We start from the raw sequence: 17,308 nt of genomic DNA, 5'->3' as shown, positions 1-17,308 counted from the left end.
TTATTCCAGCACTGTTGGTCTCACACCACCGCAACCTCCATAACCTGTCTCCCACTCACTTTGCCTCAGTGGTAGCATCTGCTCTACCTTCCCTCAACACATTTTCCTCACTCGAGGTCAATGATGCTCGTGCCTGGATAGCCTGTGTCTTCTATCCACCAAGCCTGCCCGCCTGAACCAGTCCCACCCATGGCTAACTAATACCATCCGTGGGCTCTGTACTGATCTCAGAGCCGCTGAAAGAAAATGGCGAAAAACCAAAGACCCTGCCAACCTTAAGGGCTACCAACTGCTCCTATCCTCCTTCTCTACAAGCATCAGTGCTGCCAAAACTGCGTTCTATAATGACAGAATAAGCAGTGCCACTGACTCAAGAAAATTATTTTCCACTTTTAAAACGGTACTAAATCCTCCTCCACCCACAAACTTGTCTGGTGGTACCTTTGCTGCCTTCCTTACAGGCAAAGTGGCGGCTATAACTAGCCAGTTCTCTAAATCTCTCAATCAACCATTCTATTCCTGCCCTGGTCAGCTCCCACTGTGTGAGCACAGCACAGGAAAACCTATCATGTAGCAGTCCTTATACATGTAGCAGTCCTTATACATGTCTCCCTCCATCTCCCCCAGGAAATGGCGCAAAAGGCTCAACACCAAGGCTAACAGCAGTCCTACTACATCTGTTCCTCTGCCATCCCAGGACAATGGCACTTCACTCTCCTCGTTTACTCCTCTCACGGAGAACGAAGTATCAGAACTCCTGACCCATAGCCGTCCCACTACATGCCCACTGGACCCGATTCCTACGAATCTCCTACTGTGGTCCCGGCAATCACTCATGTGATAAATACTTCTCTGGCTTCAGGAACCTTCCCGACCACTTTTAAAAGTGCTCGGGTTACACCCTTACTTAAAAAGCCCTCACTCGACCCAACTCAAGTTGAGAACTATCGGCCAGTTTCTCTTCTACCATTTTAATCCAAAACTTTTGAACAGGCAGTCTTCAAACAGGTCTCAGAATTCCTCTCACGGACTGACCTCCTAGATCCATATCAGTCTGGTTTTTAAGAGTGGCCACTCTACTGAAACGGCTCTTTTTTCTGTAACAGAAGCCCTAAGGTCAGCTAAAGCTGTAGACCAATCCTCGGTTCTTATCCTGCTTGACCTATCAGCTGCCTTTGACACAGTCAATTACATGATCCTCCTATCCGCACTCTCAGCGATAGGCATCACGGGTAAAGCATTCCTGTGGTTCGAATCCTACCTCTCGGGGCATTCCTACAATGTTTTATGGCAAGGATAATTATATTATTAATAATTATCCTTGTCCCACTGCCTCTCCACAAGGGTACCCCCAGGCTCAGTGCTAGGGCCCCTTCTCTTCTCAATTTACACCACCTCACTGGGGCCGATCATTTGCTCGCATGGCTTCTCTTACCACTGCTACGCAGACTATATGCAACTCTACCTATCCTTCCCATCAGACTACCCCACCGTCTCGGCGCAGATCACAGACTGTCTCTCTGACATATCTGCATGGATGAAGGCTTGCCACTTTCAACTAAACCTCTCTAAGACTGAACTCTTGGTTATTCCAGCCAGGCAATCTATCCACCATAACATCAAACTACCTCAGTCAATGTGCCACCCAACTTCTGGTCCAGGCCATGGTTACCTCTCACCTCGACTACTGCAATGCTCTCCTAGCGGGTCTTCCAGCTTGTGTGGTGAAACCCCTACAAATGGTTCAGAATGCAGCAGCGCGTCTGGTTTTTGATCAGCCCAAAAGGACGCATGTCACTCCATTGCTGTGTGACCTCCACTGGCTACCCATGGCCTCCAGAATCAGATTCAAGTCACTAATGCTTGCATACAGAGTGACTACTGGGTCTGCACCCATCTACCTAAACTCCATAATAGAAGTTTACGTTCCTTCTCGGCCACTACGCTTCTCCAACAAACGACGCCTGGCTCTGCCATCCCTTCACACAAAGTAATCCCAGTCCCAGCTGTTTTCGCAGCTGTGACACCACGGTGGTGGAACAAGCTACCACATGCCATCAGAGCAGGGGCGTCCCTCTCTAACTTCAAGAAGCTCTTGAAAACTCATCTCTTCCGAGATCACTTCCTCTTAGAACACCTCTAACTCCTAACATCTAACATGCACTTCCTGTGCTCTTCTTCTATCCCCTACAATTATCTTGTATTGATTGCACTTTTTGTTAACTCTCACTTCTGTCCCTAGGTATTTACCCCATTGAGCGATATGTGCCACTAATATTTATTGCTGCTTTTATTAATATGTATTGTCAGTTGTAGATCTCGTGCTGTATTTTGTGCTCTGTTAATGATTGTATGCTGTTCCTCAAATGTAAGTCGCTTTGGATAAAACCATCTGCCAAATGAGTAAATGTAATGACCTCCTCATCGCTGCTGACTCTGGACAAATCAGCATCCTCATTCTTCTAGATCTCAGCAGCCTTTCGCACAGTGTTCCATACCATCCTTCTCAACCATTTATCTGAATGTGTTGGCCTCACCGGTTCAGCAGTCTCCTGGTTCCAGTCATACCTCTCTAATAGGGAACAGTTCGTCACCTTTAGAGACTCCAGCTCCCCACTGGCTCCAGTCAAACAAGGTGTGTCCCAAAGCTCTGTGCTTGGACCCCTCCTTTTCACCATTTACATGCTCCCCTTGGCCAGATAATACGCCGTGATGACCTCAGCTTTCACTGTTATGCTGATGACACACAGCTGTATCTTAACACCAAACCATCCACTCAGCTTCCCCCTCTGTCACTTGTTAACTGTCTGAATGAAATAAAAACCTGGATGTCATCTAACCTACTCAAACTAAACAGCAGCAAAACAGAGCTAATGATAGTGGCTCCGAAGCTGCTGCTCCTGAGGGTAGGTGATCTACTCCTTAAAGTGGATGGTTGCTCTATTTCTCCATCCCAAGAAGTCCACAACCTTGGTGTCATTTTGGACTCCTCCCTTTCCTTCTAGTCACATGTCAAACTCATTACCAAGTCTGCCTTCTACCACCTCAAAAACATCTCCAGAGTTCGACCTTCACTCCCGGACTCTGTTGCAGTCACTCATCCAAGCCTTCATCACCTCCCATTTGGACCACTGCAATAGTGTCCTGTATGGGGTACCCAGAAAGGTCCTGGAAAGGCTACAATATGTCCAGAACTTGGCATCCAGAGTTCTCACTCACACTAGGATGTGGCAGCACAACACCCCAATCCTAACTCAGCTTCATTGGCTCCCGGTCAAATTCTACATCACTTAGAAAATCCTACTCCTCACCTATAAATCTCTCCATGTAACTGCACCCCAGTACCTACTGGACCTTCTCCACTCCTACAACCCCTCACGGAACCTGCGGTCCACCGACAAGGGCTTGCTCTCTATCCCCCACACCAGACTGCGGAGTTTTGGGGACAGAGCCTTCAGCGTTGCAACCCCCACCCTCTGGAACTACATCCCCACAGAGATCCAAAATGCTCCCTCTCTGGACACCTTCAAAAACCTCCTAAAAACCCACCTCTTCACAAAGGCATTCAACCCTGAATTACTTTTATTGTTCTGTCCCCGTAGTTATGTGTAAAGCATCTTTGGGTCCTGTGAAAGGCGTTATAAAAATATAAGTTATTATTAGAGGAGATGCGGGACCATTAGCCAGTACAAGCACAGACTGTGTTGAGTTAATATTCACTTATCCTATTCAATATATTGCTTGTTTATACCTTGTTCTGTTCTGTATAGGTTGACTTATTCTTAGACTGCTTTTCTGTACCTTTGGTCTAGAGCTGCTTTTTGTAGGTTGAGCCGGACCCCTTAATTCCAGTGGGAAATTTTTGCATATAATTTTATGCAAACATTTTAGACAACCAAAACCAAAAACTTTGTGGCAACTGTTGTGTCCTTTTTTTAACATAACAATCCTCCCGTGCACAAAGCAAGGTCTATGAAGACATGGTTTCCAAGTTTGGTGTGAAAGAACGTGACTGGCCTGCACAGAAAACTCGGCCACATCGAACGCTGACTTCAAGCCAAGCCTTATCACCCTACATCAGTGTAACAACAAGCCCTGCTACAAAGATACGAAATTTTGTGGAAAGCCTTCCCAGAAGCATATTAATGCCCGTTGATGTGGAATGAGATGTTCAGCAATTACATTTGTCTGTAATGTAAACAAGGTTAGAAAAAAAAATTCTAACTAAAATCAATAATCACAGAACACTCAGAGTACCTACTCCTAATGCTCAAACAAAGGGCATTTAGGGAATAGATAGCTAAAAGATGCCCGTCAATATTTGCTTGGTCACAGATCTGACAAAATGCTGGATGTAACAATGTCAGTAAAACTGCAACTGCAGTTGAACTGTAACAGGCATTACAAGTAGCAACCGAATGATCAACTGAAACCAACGACGGTGGCAGAGTATGATTAGAGCATTGTCTCAGCTGCCACCTCTGTGGTAAAGGTTTAGTTAAATTTTCTACCAGACTGCGGACGTTTGGGGACAGAGCCTTCAGCGTTTCAGCCCCCACCCTCTGGAACTCCATCCTCACAGAGATCCGAATCATGCTTTGCATGATTTGCTGAGACCGACATGCCAACATGTGAAGGGGAGTACTAGCACTTCTTTCCACTTCAAGCACTATTGACAGGGAATTGTTGGATAAAATATTTTAATGCTGTTGTCATTGTGCTTTTTCTTTCTCTTCTCCCTCATTTTGCATCCCAAATAGGGGTTGCAGAATTTTTATCAGGATTCATGACAGCATTTTTAGTCTTGATTGACTGCTGTTTGTGAGATTATAGCACCTGTCTGGCTGGATGGATAGCTCATTAGAAGGGTATTTAGTCATCAACACGATGCTCCAGATGGCGGTTCTCTTCACTTAGGGGCATTCTGATCATTTTGAGGCTGCATTTAAACACAAAATTCAATTAAGCCACCATTACACAGCTGACATAGCTAAAAATATAGTAGCAGGCTGAAAAGGAATACATAATGATCAGTTTCCTAACCATTTTTTAACTGGTATCTTAAAGCCACAGTCATTAACCCTTTTCAGGCCTGTGTTCTACTGTTTGAAATGTATTTTCTCTTAGATAGTAAAAACATCTATCAGTCTTTTTAAAAAGCTGAAAAGGTTCATTTTTATTGCCTCATCTTAAGAGTACAAAGTAAGTCAGCCTTTTTATTTAGATTGGAAAATAACACTACCACAAACGGCTGCGCTGCACGAAAATACTGTGAAGAGCTCAGTCGTCTCCAGACTCTGTTGTCAGCAGAGTTGTTCATCACATCAAATATATTTGTTATAATGAATCGTCTGCCTGATCTGGATGTTGATTGTTGCATTTTCTTGACTGCACATTTCGCACACCATTATTTTTTATACCTAACCATTTTGCCTCGCCTGGTAACCCCTTTCTGTGTACATCCTCCTAATGTCATGTCAAACATACAGATTGCAAGATTGTTGTTGTGATTTCTCATCAAAAGTGAAAACACAGGAAGGAGAAATTCATGTTCTCTTCTCTGCTTATCCGCTCTGAGTTCAGCAAACCTAATGATATCTCTGAAATCACCTACTGTCTGTTCTTCAACATGTTTACCAATTTGAAATTATATCAATATGTTGCTCTTTTCAATCGAAGACATTTTCTCCCGGAAGCTGTACAACTGCAGAATCCATTCAGATCAGAATCAGACACCTCAGCAAAGCGATCCATGATAACTGGAGTAGATTAAAGGTTCGATGGGATATTGTGTTCATTCCAAAAAAGAAGTGGAAGGAAACACTGAAATTTTCCTTCTGCTGAAATGGTCACTGACCACTCTAATGGTGGTTGTGACAAGGTTGCTCCTATACACAGTTTACAGTGAAAGGCACATTTTCATGGCCCTGAATGATGAGCTGTCATAAGTCAAAACCAAGGCATATGATATCCTTCTAATCTTGTCAAAGACCCCAACTGCCCCGCACACCCACACGGCTTAACTATCCTGGCTGATTAGACCTTTAGTCAGGTTGAAGCTGGGTGGACCTCTGTAGGGAATCATGGGATGCCACCACACTCTGTAAGGTAATGTCCCATTAACCTCACATTGTTCAGACAGATTTTCTGAATTAATTAGTTAGTCCTTTGGTCTATAAAGTCTCAGATAATAAAAAAAAAAAAATGTCCATCCCAATTTCCCAAAGCCCAAGGCACGTATTGAAATGTCTTGTTTTGTCTGGTTATCAGTCCAAAACCCAATGATATTCAGCTAAATATCTTAGACGACTAAAGAACCCAGAAAATATAACAGCTTTTTCCTAAAAAATTATTCAAAACAGTTAATCGTTTTGAGTAATAGTTATTTTTCTGTCTATCATCTAATTGTTGCAGCTTTAATAGACTGTTTGCATCTCATTTCACTTGTTAACAAACTGCTACAAATATGCAACATCACAGAAGAAGCTCATTTAGATTATTTATCTGATGTGACTTAACATTAGCAGTGGGGTAACATCCCAAGTCGGGATAACCAGAGTTTTTCCCTTTTCTTCCCATTTAACTAATATTGCGTAAATGCAGCGTGATAAAAATGAAAGTGGTGCAAGTTGTCCCAACCCAACAGGTTCAGTGAAACCAATGAACAAGACTTCAGTCAATCACAGTATGTTCATGCCCACACTGTTCTGAGACAAGGTCTATCAGTGAAAATAAGTGAATACACCCTCACCTGCTGTCACTCTCATTCAATGCGTCACAGCACATCCAATCATATATATGATTATACACTAAATAAAAAGATGTACGGTTGAGGGTTTCTTATGTGCTGACAGATGCAAGTCAAAAGACAGATTACAGAATGTAGATTTAAAATACAGCTATACAGCAGGCAACCTCTTACTCAAGAGCACACAAAGATGAATTGTCAAACTGTCTTTATAAATCACATACACCTTTGCATCCAAAAGGAAAGGTTATGAATTATTAATATTGTATTGTTTGCCAAAGGTCATTTGAATGTGCATGTAAACTGTTGCTCGGTGAAGTTCGGGGATAATGTTGTCATTCATATTCTGTCTGGGTGTCTGGTTATTTCAGGTTCACTAAAAGGCTCACTTTTGAAGGAGCTTTGCTGGGGTTTCACTCAAATGGTGATTCTTCCTGCTGAGCTCGGTTCAGCTGGTCCATAAAGAGTGTTCTTCATTCAGTACACTTCACTCATCCCTCTTTGACTGTTTTTCAATATCCTGACATCATAATTTTCACATGAACATAAATTATTTAATTGAATTAAACAATGACCTATCATTCTGGTTTGAAAATATAATATTTAGTCTGTATTTATTTACAGCTTCTGCACTACAGTGCAGAGTCTGGTTAAGGTAAAATATATATTATATTTAATAATACGTACATTTTCATTTATTTGTACACTATAAACAATTGAGTTGAACCTCATATTTTCTTATTGTGTTATTTTGTGCTTTGATTACAATTTATAGTGTTGCTCAAAACTTATATCCACATCCAAGCAAAAATATGAACTAGTCCATGATTTTCAACTATACACTATGTTTATGACCAAAAGTAGTTCTGCTTTCCAATCTCCAGTACAGCTGCAAGGCCTTGTTGGACCAGGTTATTATGTGATATATAATAACCCCCCCTTAATTGAAAAAAAAAAATGGCCTTAGAGTTTTGACTCAGGTTGTTTAACCTCCACCTTCCCCCAATCAGTCAAGAGCCAGAAAACACGTTTTGCCAATGGAAATCAAACATGACACATTTCTATGATTTACTCGCAACAATTCCCAAACCTTGAAACAACGAAATATGTTATTTGCCAATGCCCTCCAAAATTACCTATATGACTTCTGCCCTTATTATCTGTGTAGGTGCACAGTTATATAGTAAGCTCAACACACTTCCAATAAAAGGTTGAAGACCTGAAGTCTTTACTGGAAAACTGTGAAACTGGAAACAGTATTGGATATGGCATCAGAATTAAAGTTGTATTAGTACAGGTATAAGGAAACTTTATTCACAAAAGTATTGACTAGCTATTAAAATTTACACTGTCCCTTATGCCAGTGAATGACCCATTTGAAAGTACAACACAGTATTTGCCACTTATTAAGTACAATTCTTCCACCACTGCTTTTGTGTACTTTTGGTCTAGAGCTGCTTTTTGTAGGTTGATTCCAGTTCCAACTCAACTGTCCTGTCCTTTTTTCCTTCCCTGCACAATGCAAGGTCTATGAAGAAATGGTTTCCAAGTTTCAAAGGTGTAAAAGAACGTGACTGGCCTGCACAGAAAACTCGGCCACATCAAACGCTGACTTCAAGCCAGGCTTTAACAATAATAATAACAATAATAATTTAATGCCTGTTTATGTGGAATGAGATGTTCAACAATTACATTTGGGTGTAAACAAGGTTAGAAAAAACTGAACAAAAAAAAAAACCTAACTAAAATCAATAATCACAGAACACTTAGAGTACCTACTCCTAATGCTCAAACAAAGGGCATTTAGGGAATAGATAGCTAAAAGATGCCCGTCAATATTTGCTTGGTCACAGATCTGACAAAATGCTGGATGTAACAATGTCAGTAAAACTGCAACTGCAGTTACTACTTGTAACTGGCATTACAAGTAGCAACCGAATGTTCAACTGAAACCAACTGACAGTGGCAGAGTATGATTAGAGCATTGTCTAATCTGCCACCTCTGTGGTAAAGGTTTAGTTCAATTTAGGCGAATAAAAGTACTTAGTTAAGGATAAATTGTGGTCATGTCATAAACATAAATATTGACTGTTGATGGGAGATGGGATGTGACTCTCCTTCAGTATCAAAGTTCAGCATAGCGAAAAATGGAGAACAGCTAAATATGTACAGACAAGTGACAAATACAAAAAGTAACCAGTTTAACCTAAGTTTCCAAACAAAAAAAGAGGTATTTCTCCACAATGTTACTGCCAGACGCTCTGTTTTTGCAATCAACTGCAACAGGTGAAAACACAGCAAAGTCCACCAGACCATCATAAAAGGGCACTACACTCACTCCAACTTTCTTCTCTTTACTTTCCAACCGCCAATGCCGTTTTCTCCTACTCTTCACCTTTCCTTTCCTCTTTTGTCTTCTGTCCCCATGAAGTCCCTCCATTAGTTTCAATTACTGCGTCTATGTCAAGTGGCAAATCAATACTAAATCGCCACCGCAATCACAGGATGCTCTTAGTCTTTGTGCTGCTCTCACCTCCCTCTTGTTTTATAGGCATCTGTATTAATTAGTGTAAGCTATGGTTACAGCCTGTATTGCAAAATGAGGAGTAGTGCAGACATGTAATGATTTATAACGGGAAAACACTGGCTGGTTTGTGTTGTCAATGAGCAAAAAGTATTTGTACTCATTTCCAGTCAAGTGTATGATTGCTGTGTTTATTTTGGGAGGTATTCATTTAATCTTTTTTTGCTGTGAAAATTAGCCCTTTTCTATGGAGTCAATTAACTACAATATCTGTCTAAAACCCGAAAGGCTGAAGGGATTAAATCATTGGTTTTTGTCTCACTTTGAGTTAGACTGATAAGTAGGGGATGTGAACCACACATATGTATTACATCTATCAAATGTGTAGCACATATCAAAGATAATTTATCATTCTCTTTTTGGGTCTGTGGATTATCCTGAGTAACCAAGGAGTTGTCTCTGGAAATTAATGTTTTTAAGTGTCTTTTTTTTTAATCTCAAACCTTATTTGGTGATAGAGCTGTGACAGAGCAGAAGCTAAAGGGTAAATGGGCCGGAAATCACATGCACAGAGGTGGCACAGGGTGTCTAACACGTTACATGCTGAGGTGTTAGTGTGTGTGATGTCAGAGAAGATGTAAGTTCCTGTTGTCCTTTGCGGGATAAAAGCACACACAACATGGGGAGAAGCTGACATTCTGTTTAAATTCTCGCATGTTGCTTTTGTTTTATTTTCGGAAGGAAAAAAAATGAATAATATTCAAACTCATTACATTTTGGCTTTGGATTCCTCATCTGAATCTCATATTACTTTTCAGTATATCTTGATGCTCATACTACACTGTGGTATTCCTATTTTTACTTAAGTAAAATATCTGAATACTTCCACAACTTCTTTTGTGTACTAATGGTCTAAGGCTGCTTTTCATAGGTCGGGCTGGACCCCTTAATTCCAGTTAAAGGAATGTTTTACCATACAGTGATATTTTAGACAATTAAAATTACCTTTATGGCAACAGTTTGGCAAAAGGCCTCTCCTGTTTTTAACATGACAATATTCATGTGCACAATGCGAAGTCTGTTACGGAATGGTTTTCTGAGTTTGGTGTGAAAGAACTTGACTGGAAAACCGACTTCGAGCCAGGCCTTATCACGGAACATCAATGCCCAACCTCACTAATACTCTTGTGGCTGAATGTGAACAAATCCCTGCTGCAAGGTTCCAACACTTTGTGAAAAGGTTTCCCAGAAGAGAAGAGTGGAGACTGTTGTTGCTGCATTTTAATGCAACTACAAAGAATTAGTTTTGATATTGGAAGCCCCTATGGAGAAAAGCAGTAGTGTTTCCTTTGCCTTATGTCATAAAGATTTTTATCTGGCTAGGGTGTGCATTTGTTTTGGAAGTGAGCTGCTTTAATGTGTTTGTGTTTTTTTTTTTTTGTTTGTTTTTATGACCTTTACCAGGCAAGTCACCTAAGCACCAATTCTTATTAACACTGACGATTAGGGGTTTAAAAGGTCACAGCAGGTTTGGAATGAGATCACTTGGTGTAATGTTTAGCTGTCGCCATACTATTGGCCATGTAGGTAGTGTGTTCTGCCCTTAATTTTATTGTAGTATGGACACTTTAAGTAGTTTGGTTTAATGTGTTTTACTTTGAAAGTCTGTTTTCAGGAAGTGACAGGAAGTCAGCCATTTTGTTTTAGTTCTTAATGAGCCACATGTGGTAAGGTTCGTCCACCGACATCTGCTTTTTGTTTGTGCCAACGACACCACCATCTGTAAGTTTTGTTAATATTGAATTGCAGGATTATATTTTATGTATATTTTTGCCAGGCAAACATCACGTGTCCACATTGCTCATCAAACACTATCATGAGCAGGTCGAGCATCAAGGTCGTACCTTCACTGAAGGCGTCATTCGAGCTGCTGGCATATGGCTAGTTGGTGGCAAGCGATGCATAAGTGCTGTTCTTCATGGATGTGTCATCTGTCGAAAGCTTCGTGGGAAAAGAGAGAAGCAAAAGATGTCAGATCTCCCGCAAGAGCGACTAAGCACCTCACCTCCCTTTACCTACACAGGTGTGGATGTTTTCGGTCCTTGGGTCATGACAGCCAGGCGCACAAGAGGAGGCATGGCTCAGAGTAAGCGCTGGGCTGTTCTCTTCACTTGCATGAACACATGTGCAATCCACATAGAAGTGATTGAGTCCTTAGACACCTCTTCGTTCATCAGCTCCTTAAGAAGATTCTTTGCAATCCGCAGCCCTTCTGAACATCTACACTCAGACTGTGGGACCAATTTTGTGGGTGCTTGCAAAGAGTTGGAGTTCCAGAAAATTTTGACAGAGTCAGAAGTCCAGAGGTACACCAACAACCAAGGTTGTACATGGCATTTCAACCCACCTCACTCCTTGCTCATAGGTGGTGCGTGGGAGCGCATGATAGGAGTTGCAAGGAGAATTTTAGACTCAATGCTGATGCGCACTCCCTCCTCCAGTTTGTCCCATGAAGTCCTGTGCACCCTAATGGCAGAGGTGACGGCCATCATCAACTCCAGACCTCTAGTTTCCGTCTCTTCAGATCCAGATGTCCCTCAAATACTTACCCCAGCAATGCTCCTCACTCAGAAGCAGAGTGTTCCACCTCCTCCAGGGACGTTCACTGAGAAGGACCTGTATAAGCAACAGTGGCGCCAAGTGCAGAGAGTGGCCGACCAATTCTGGAATCATTGGAAACGCGAATACCTGCAGACACTACAACTTCGTTGCAAATGGCAAGAGTCCAGCCCCAACGTCGAAAAGGGTGACGTTGTCTTGATGAAGGATGATTGTACATGTCGGAACGATTGGCCCATGGCTCTTGTGACGAACACCTTCCCAGGCGGTGATGGAAAGGTCCGCAAGATCGAGATCCGGGTCGTCAAGGAGTGGACAAGGCGTTCCTCAGGCCTGTTACAGAAGTTGTTACGCTTCTAAAGAACAAGAACTGACAAGTTTATATTGTGGTTTAGGTATTGATATGTGGCATCTTAATAGATACCAGACGGGCGCGTTCTGCCCTTAATTTTATTGTAGTATGGACACTTTATGTAGTTTTGAGCTAATTTATTTTAAATGTGTTTTACTTTGAAAGTCAGTTTTCAGGAAGTGACAGGAAGTCAGCCATTTTGTTTTAGTTCTTAATGAGCCACATGTGGTGAGGTTCGTCCACCGACATCTGCTTTTTGTTTGTGCCAACGACACCACCGTCTGTAAGTTTTGTTAATATTGAATTGCAGGATTATATTTTATGTATATTTTGTGGGGATGTTTGCTATAGATGGAGATTTTGGTTGTTGTATGCTAATGGGTGTGTGTTGGAATGCATTCATATGGTGCTAATGATGCTAAGTTAATTGTAGCTATTTCATTTGTATTTCAGTTTACTCCATGAAGAAATGTGTACTAATTAAAAGGAGCTTGGATGCTACATCCTGACTTGCGCATTATTTCAAGTGGAGTTAGGCTACTGCTAAATTGTGTAGCATACACACAAGGAGAGCAGGATATAGTGTTTGTGCAAGTAATCTGAAAGAGAGTATATGGACAGGTGTAATGAAGAGTATAATCAAAAGTTAATTTTAAGTTTTTTTCAATATTTGTGTTATTGATTTTCATGGCACCTCTGCTGCGTTTTTTTCTAAGTTGTCATGACATTGTCATGAGTTGTAGTTTTTCCCTGTGAGTTTGAGTTTTTGCCATTTGTTTCTGGTGTCCTGTTTACCTGTTCTTCTCGTTTCCTTGTCCTTAGTGTTTATGTCTTGTCTGTCTGGTGTTCTGGCTCGTAGTCCTGTGTTGATTTGATATTGCTTTGGTTTGGTAGTCTAGTTGTTATATTGTTTCTTAGTCACTGCCTTAACTCTTGTTCCTGCATTTTAGTTCTTTGTCCTTGTTCCCAGTCCTGTACCTTAGTTCATGTTAAGTGTTCACTCTGGTCTGTTTTGTGTTCAGTGACCTGTGTTCCGTCTGTTCCCCCAGTTGTCACTCTGCCTGCATGTCAGTCTCTCTGTTTCCCTCTGCTCACTGTCTCTCTCCCTCCTTCTGCCTCTGCCTGTCACATTAGCCTCATGTCTGTCACCTGTGTCACTCCCGCCCTGCTCGTTAGTCCCTGGTGTGTGTGTATATATGTTTGGTGTTCCTCCTCAGTCTTTGTCGGGTCATTGTTTGTCACCCAGTGTTGCAGTGTGTTCTCCTGTTGTCAGCCTCACTCGTCGTGTCTCCCTGTTTCCCTGCTCGTTTTGGATTTTGATTTTCTGTTGGACAAGCTTTGTTTTGGACTCGCGTCCTGCATTTGGGTCCTCCAACCTGCTTCACCACACAAACCCGTGACAGACATGGTATACTTAAAGGGCAAAAACAAATGGGATTTCTGGCACAGTATATTCCAAAAATGTAAAACCTTAACCAATGGCAAAATTTAATGCCAGAATCTGACCTGACAGCAAATGTGTGCAAAATGCGTCTGACATACACCACAGCTGGCGTCAAATTTCAAGCCTGAATATGCATAATCATGTTGAGATGGGTGTTAGTGAACAGCTGAGCTTTCTGCCTTGGATGCAAACCATCCAGGCACATTCTCTCTCTGGATCATTGTTGAAGGGACTCTAGATGTCATATATGAAATTCCCAATTCTGAACTCAATTTATCTACTATTGGCAGAATGGGACATTAATAGATAACTGACCGCAAATAGAAAAATGTCTTTTTCATTACATTTGTCATGAGAGTTTGAAATCTTGCAAGAGTTTGGCATTTATTGTGACTGAGAAATTTTCCGCTACAAAACAAAGACACAGTGGCCTGAGCCTAAGGGAGCTTTAACACTGATACTAGCTCTGCAGTAGATTCCAGGCTTCCCCATTAATTTCAATTCCAGACCATTCCAGTAGAGCAAAGGCAATGGCCCGTGGCAGTGGCCTGTAACCCAACCCCCCTCAAAAGAAAGTGTCCTGCATTAAATAAAAAAATACTGGTTCTGTCTTTTCTTTTTGCCTGGTTTACCTTAAGATCATTTTGGTACTTTTCAGCATTGTATTAATATAGTTATTAGTTTGCTGTTACCTCGCAGGCATCACGATGGAGGAGAAAATCATTTGCGCCATGATTAACTTTTCACAGATGCACATTGAAACCAGCCTCAAAGGAGTACATCCCACGTGTGTGTTGGCATTTCATAAGTAAGTTGGACCTGCTTGTGAATTTATCATAAGTATTGTAGCACCACCTCCACACACACTCCAGAGTACTATTGCAACTATGAAAGCCCCAATGCCATTTGCAATCAGTTCCCTCTTCTTTTAATATTCTTCTCCCCATGTTGCATTTGGTTGTAAAGCAACAAACCACACATAAACACAAGCAATAAATCAGTCAGTCATTCACAAAAAGATTGTACATCATTTATGTTCTTAAAAAAGTAGTGCAGTTTGCTTTACATTAACTCAGTGTGCACAGGTGCAAAACATCTGAAGAATGAAACCAAAAATATCTTTATTTTAACAGATTGTCTGCATTTTCAAAATTTGACAAAGTGTTAATAGAAAAAAGTAACAGTGTTAAGCAATATCCAGCCTTTAGGCGAGGTTAGTTTTGAGTGGACAGAGATGATTGTCCCAGACATGACGTGCACAGGAGATAAGTCAGCTTCTTCAGAGTATGCGGTAGTATTAACTGCTTTCAGAAATCCATAACTTCCCACTCTGACTGTGACAGCACACCTGGCTAGTTGCGTCTCCTTGCTCATTGACAAAAACAAGCTCTCACTCTGAAGCTGCAATCTACACCGGGACAAATGGCTTCTACAGCTACATGCTGCCAATGATTGCAATGGAAGCATTTCACACTTAACTTCAGTGAAGGAAAACTCAGTCTGTAACTCTACTGTTGGAAGTGACAAACTTTCATACAGCCAAATTTAAGAGGTGTTTTGACTCACTATTTCTCTCTGTGTCTCTCATGCAGACAGAGTAATTCTGATGACAGACTGCAGTACAGGGTGAGTGACCTGTGCTGAAGACTCATCCAAGATTCAAGGCTGGAAATATTATTGCCTGTCTGTGTGCTGTTCAATGATTCATCATCAGGTATCCAAAACCAGCATACTCAATAAATAGCACATAACAAGCTGCAGATAAGAATAAGATACATTTTATTATTGCCATATGGGTGAGGTAATAAGCATTAGATCCATATCAAAAAACATATTTTTTCACTTACACCTCAGTGGTAGCTAGCCAGTTTCAGCTGTATATGTCCTATGGTTTTGAATTATCTGCCTCTGAATCCTTAGCCATCTTTTCCATTTCACAGTTCCACAGTGAGTTCTGTGAATTATCCTGATTTGTAAAATCCTATATCGTGTTAGTTGTGATATATTTTTAACAATCAGTCATATAAAATCCAAAGCTTCAGTCAACAAGATTCTGTTTTGTACTTGCTGATGATTACCCCTGGTGATATAAAGATATACGATACACTTCTTGTCAAGATACATGATCATGACAATAACGTCTGGAACGAGACAAAACTGACTACATTGTGGATTAATTGTGAATTCATATCTAACAACATCTTCTCAATTGGGATGTTCCTGAGGCAGCATTGTTTTTTGTTTTTTGAATGGAATTCTGGGCTCAATTTTGAGCCATTTTGGCATGAAAAAAAGACCACTTAGGATACTGGAAATGAAAGACATGAGAGCAGTGACCGACACAGAGCAGCTAAAAACTTCTGGACAGCGTCAGTGTACTTATTCAAGTGTAAAACTATACAGTATTGTGTGTGTGTGAGCAGACGCAATTAATGATCAGGGCACTACTGTTAAGAGCAACAGTAACAATGGCACTAATAATAATGTGCAGAGACTTAAGTGCTCCCACAGGCTGTCTTTTTAATAAGTGAGTGGTTATTTCAAATGATAGCACACATAATTCAGATTATTCACTGTTGTACTATAATTCACAAATATATACAAACTCGTAAGTCTCAGAGGACATGCTTCACATGATGTTTCACTTGATGCTTGAATTGTTATTTTTGAGGGAAAAACATAAATCACATTTAGATGCAGAGAGGACTGCATTTCAGGATACAAGGAATGGCTTATATAACATTTTGGATTGTCATTGTGACTTACTGTCATTTCTTGCTGTTTTTATACTCTTATTATGCAATGAGAGGCTGTCCTTAATATTTTTGGCAAGAGGTTGTTGTTAATATAATTTAAAAAGATTTTCTATGATGGCTTTATTAACACCCTTTGTTGAATTTAATGGGAGAATACAGACTCAATTCTTTTTTTTTACCTGCTTCTGCCATTCAGGGATGATTTGATGCTTCCATTATCCTGAATTCTTTTCAGACACAGAATTGACAGGACAAACTTATTTACCCTCAGATGAGCGTTTACTTTCTATTATCTGTGAAAGTCTGGTTCAAAAAGTGCTGTCCAAAACGCTGTAACACAGCTCAGTTATAACATATCACAGCAGGGGCTTCTTCTGCTGTCTGATGGGAGCTGCTGGTTCTGAGGAAGTCGCATGTGATTCGGCGTTCTTTGCATATGAGGTCTGTCTATCCTTGGCTGGATGAAGGCTGTTTTGAAGAATGTCAACAGTGGGTGCCTTCCTTGGGGAGGTGGATTATATTATCACAACATAAAGTAACATCTGTGTATATCTAACCCTGTATCTAACTCCATCCTTGTGTTCTAGAAACATTAATATACAACAGACTTGCAATCGTCTTATACTGTAGTTTGGGGTAGTGATGGATGTCCAAAGTGCTCTAATTTACCACAGAACGTTTGTGTTTGTCTAATACTTCAAGTCAGTGTTGACAGTATTTCACTATGACCACAGTTTCCATAATCTATTCTGTTGTCACACTTGTGTTTTAGGTGCCTTAATCATGCTTTAGTTGCTACAAGCTGATATTTTAAGGAAATGATAAAAAGGAAAACTGAACATTTTGTAGATGTGTTTAGAATGAA

The 17,308-nt window shown here is 40.9% G+C and overlaps 1 protein-coding gene and 1 long non-coding RNA gene across 2 annotated transcripts; both read left to right on the top strand.

The window, feature by feature from the left end:
* The first annotated feature begins 2,873 nt into the window (after positions 1-2,873).
* Positions 2,874-12,251, top strand: LOC119899141. Its single transcript, XM_038713587.1, has 4 exons — positions 2,874-2,906; positions 3,094-3,153; positions 3,343-3,561; positions 11,274-12,251. Exons 1-4 carry the CDS (start codon positions 2,874-2,876, stop codon positions 12,249-12,251), a joined length of 1,290 nt encoding a protein of 429 aa, XP_038569515.1.
* Positions 12,252-13,585: 1,334 nt separating this feature from the next.
* On the top strand, positions 13,586-15,793 carry LOC119899011. The gene is made up of 2 exons (XR_005443681.1): positions 13,586-14,495; positions 15,280-15,793. It is a non-coding gene; the product is annotated as an uncharacterized LOC119899011 (long non-coding RNA).
* The last annotated feature ends 1,515 nt before the right edge of the window (positions 15,794-17,308 follow it).

The sequence above is a fragment of the Micropterus salmoides genome, unplaced genomic scaffold, assembly GCF_014851395.1.
Source record: "Micropterus salmoides isolate LMB-PRFRI ecotype aquatic unplaced genomic scaffold, ASM1485139v1 Ms_hic_scaffold_12, whole genome shotgun sequence".
Taxonomy (NCBI): Eukaryota; Metazoa; Chordata; class Actinopteri; order Centrarchiformes; family Centrarchidae; genus Micropterus; species Micropterus salmoides.
This window is presented reverse-complemented; position numbering and strand designations above follow the sequence as displayed.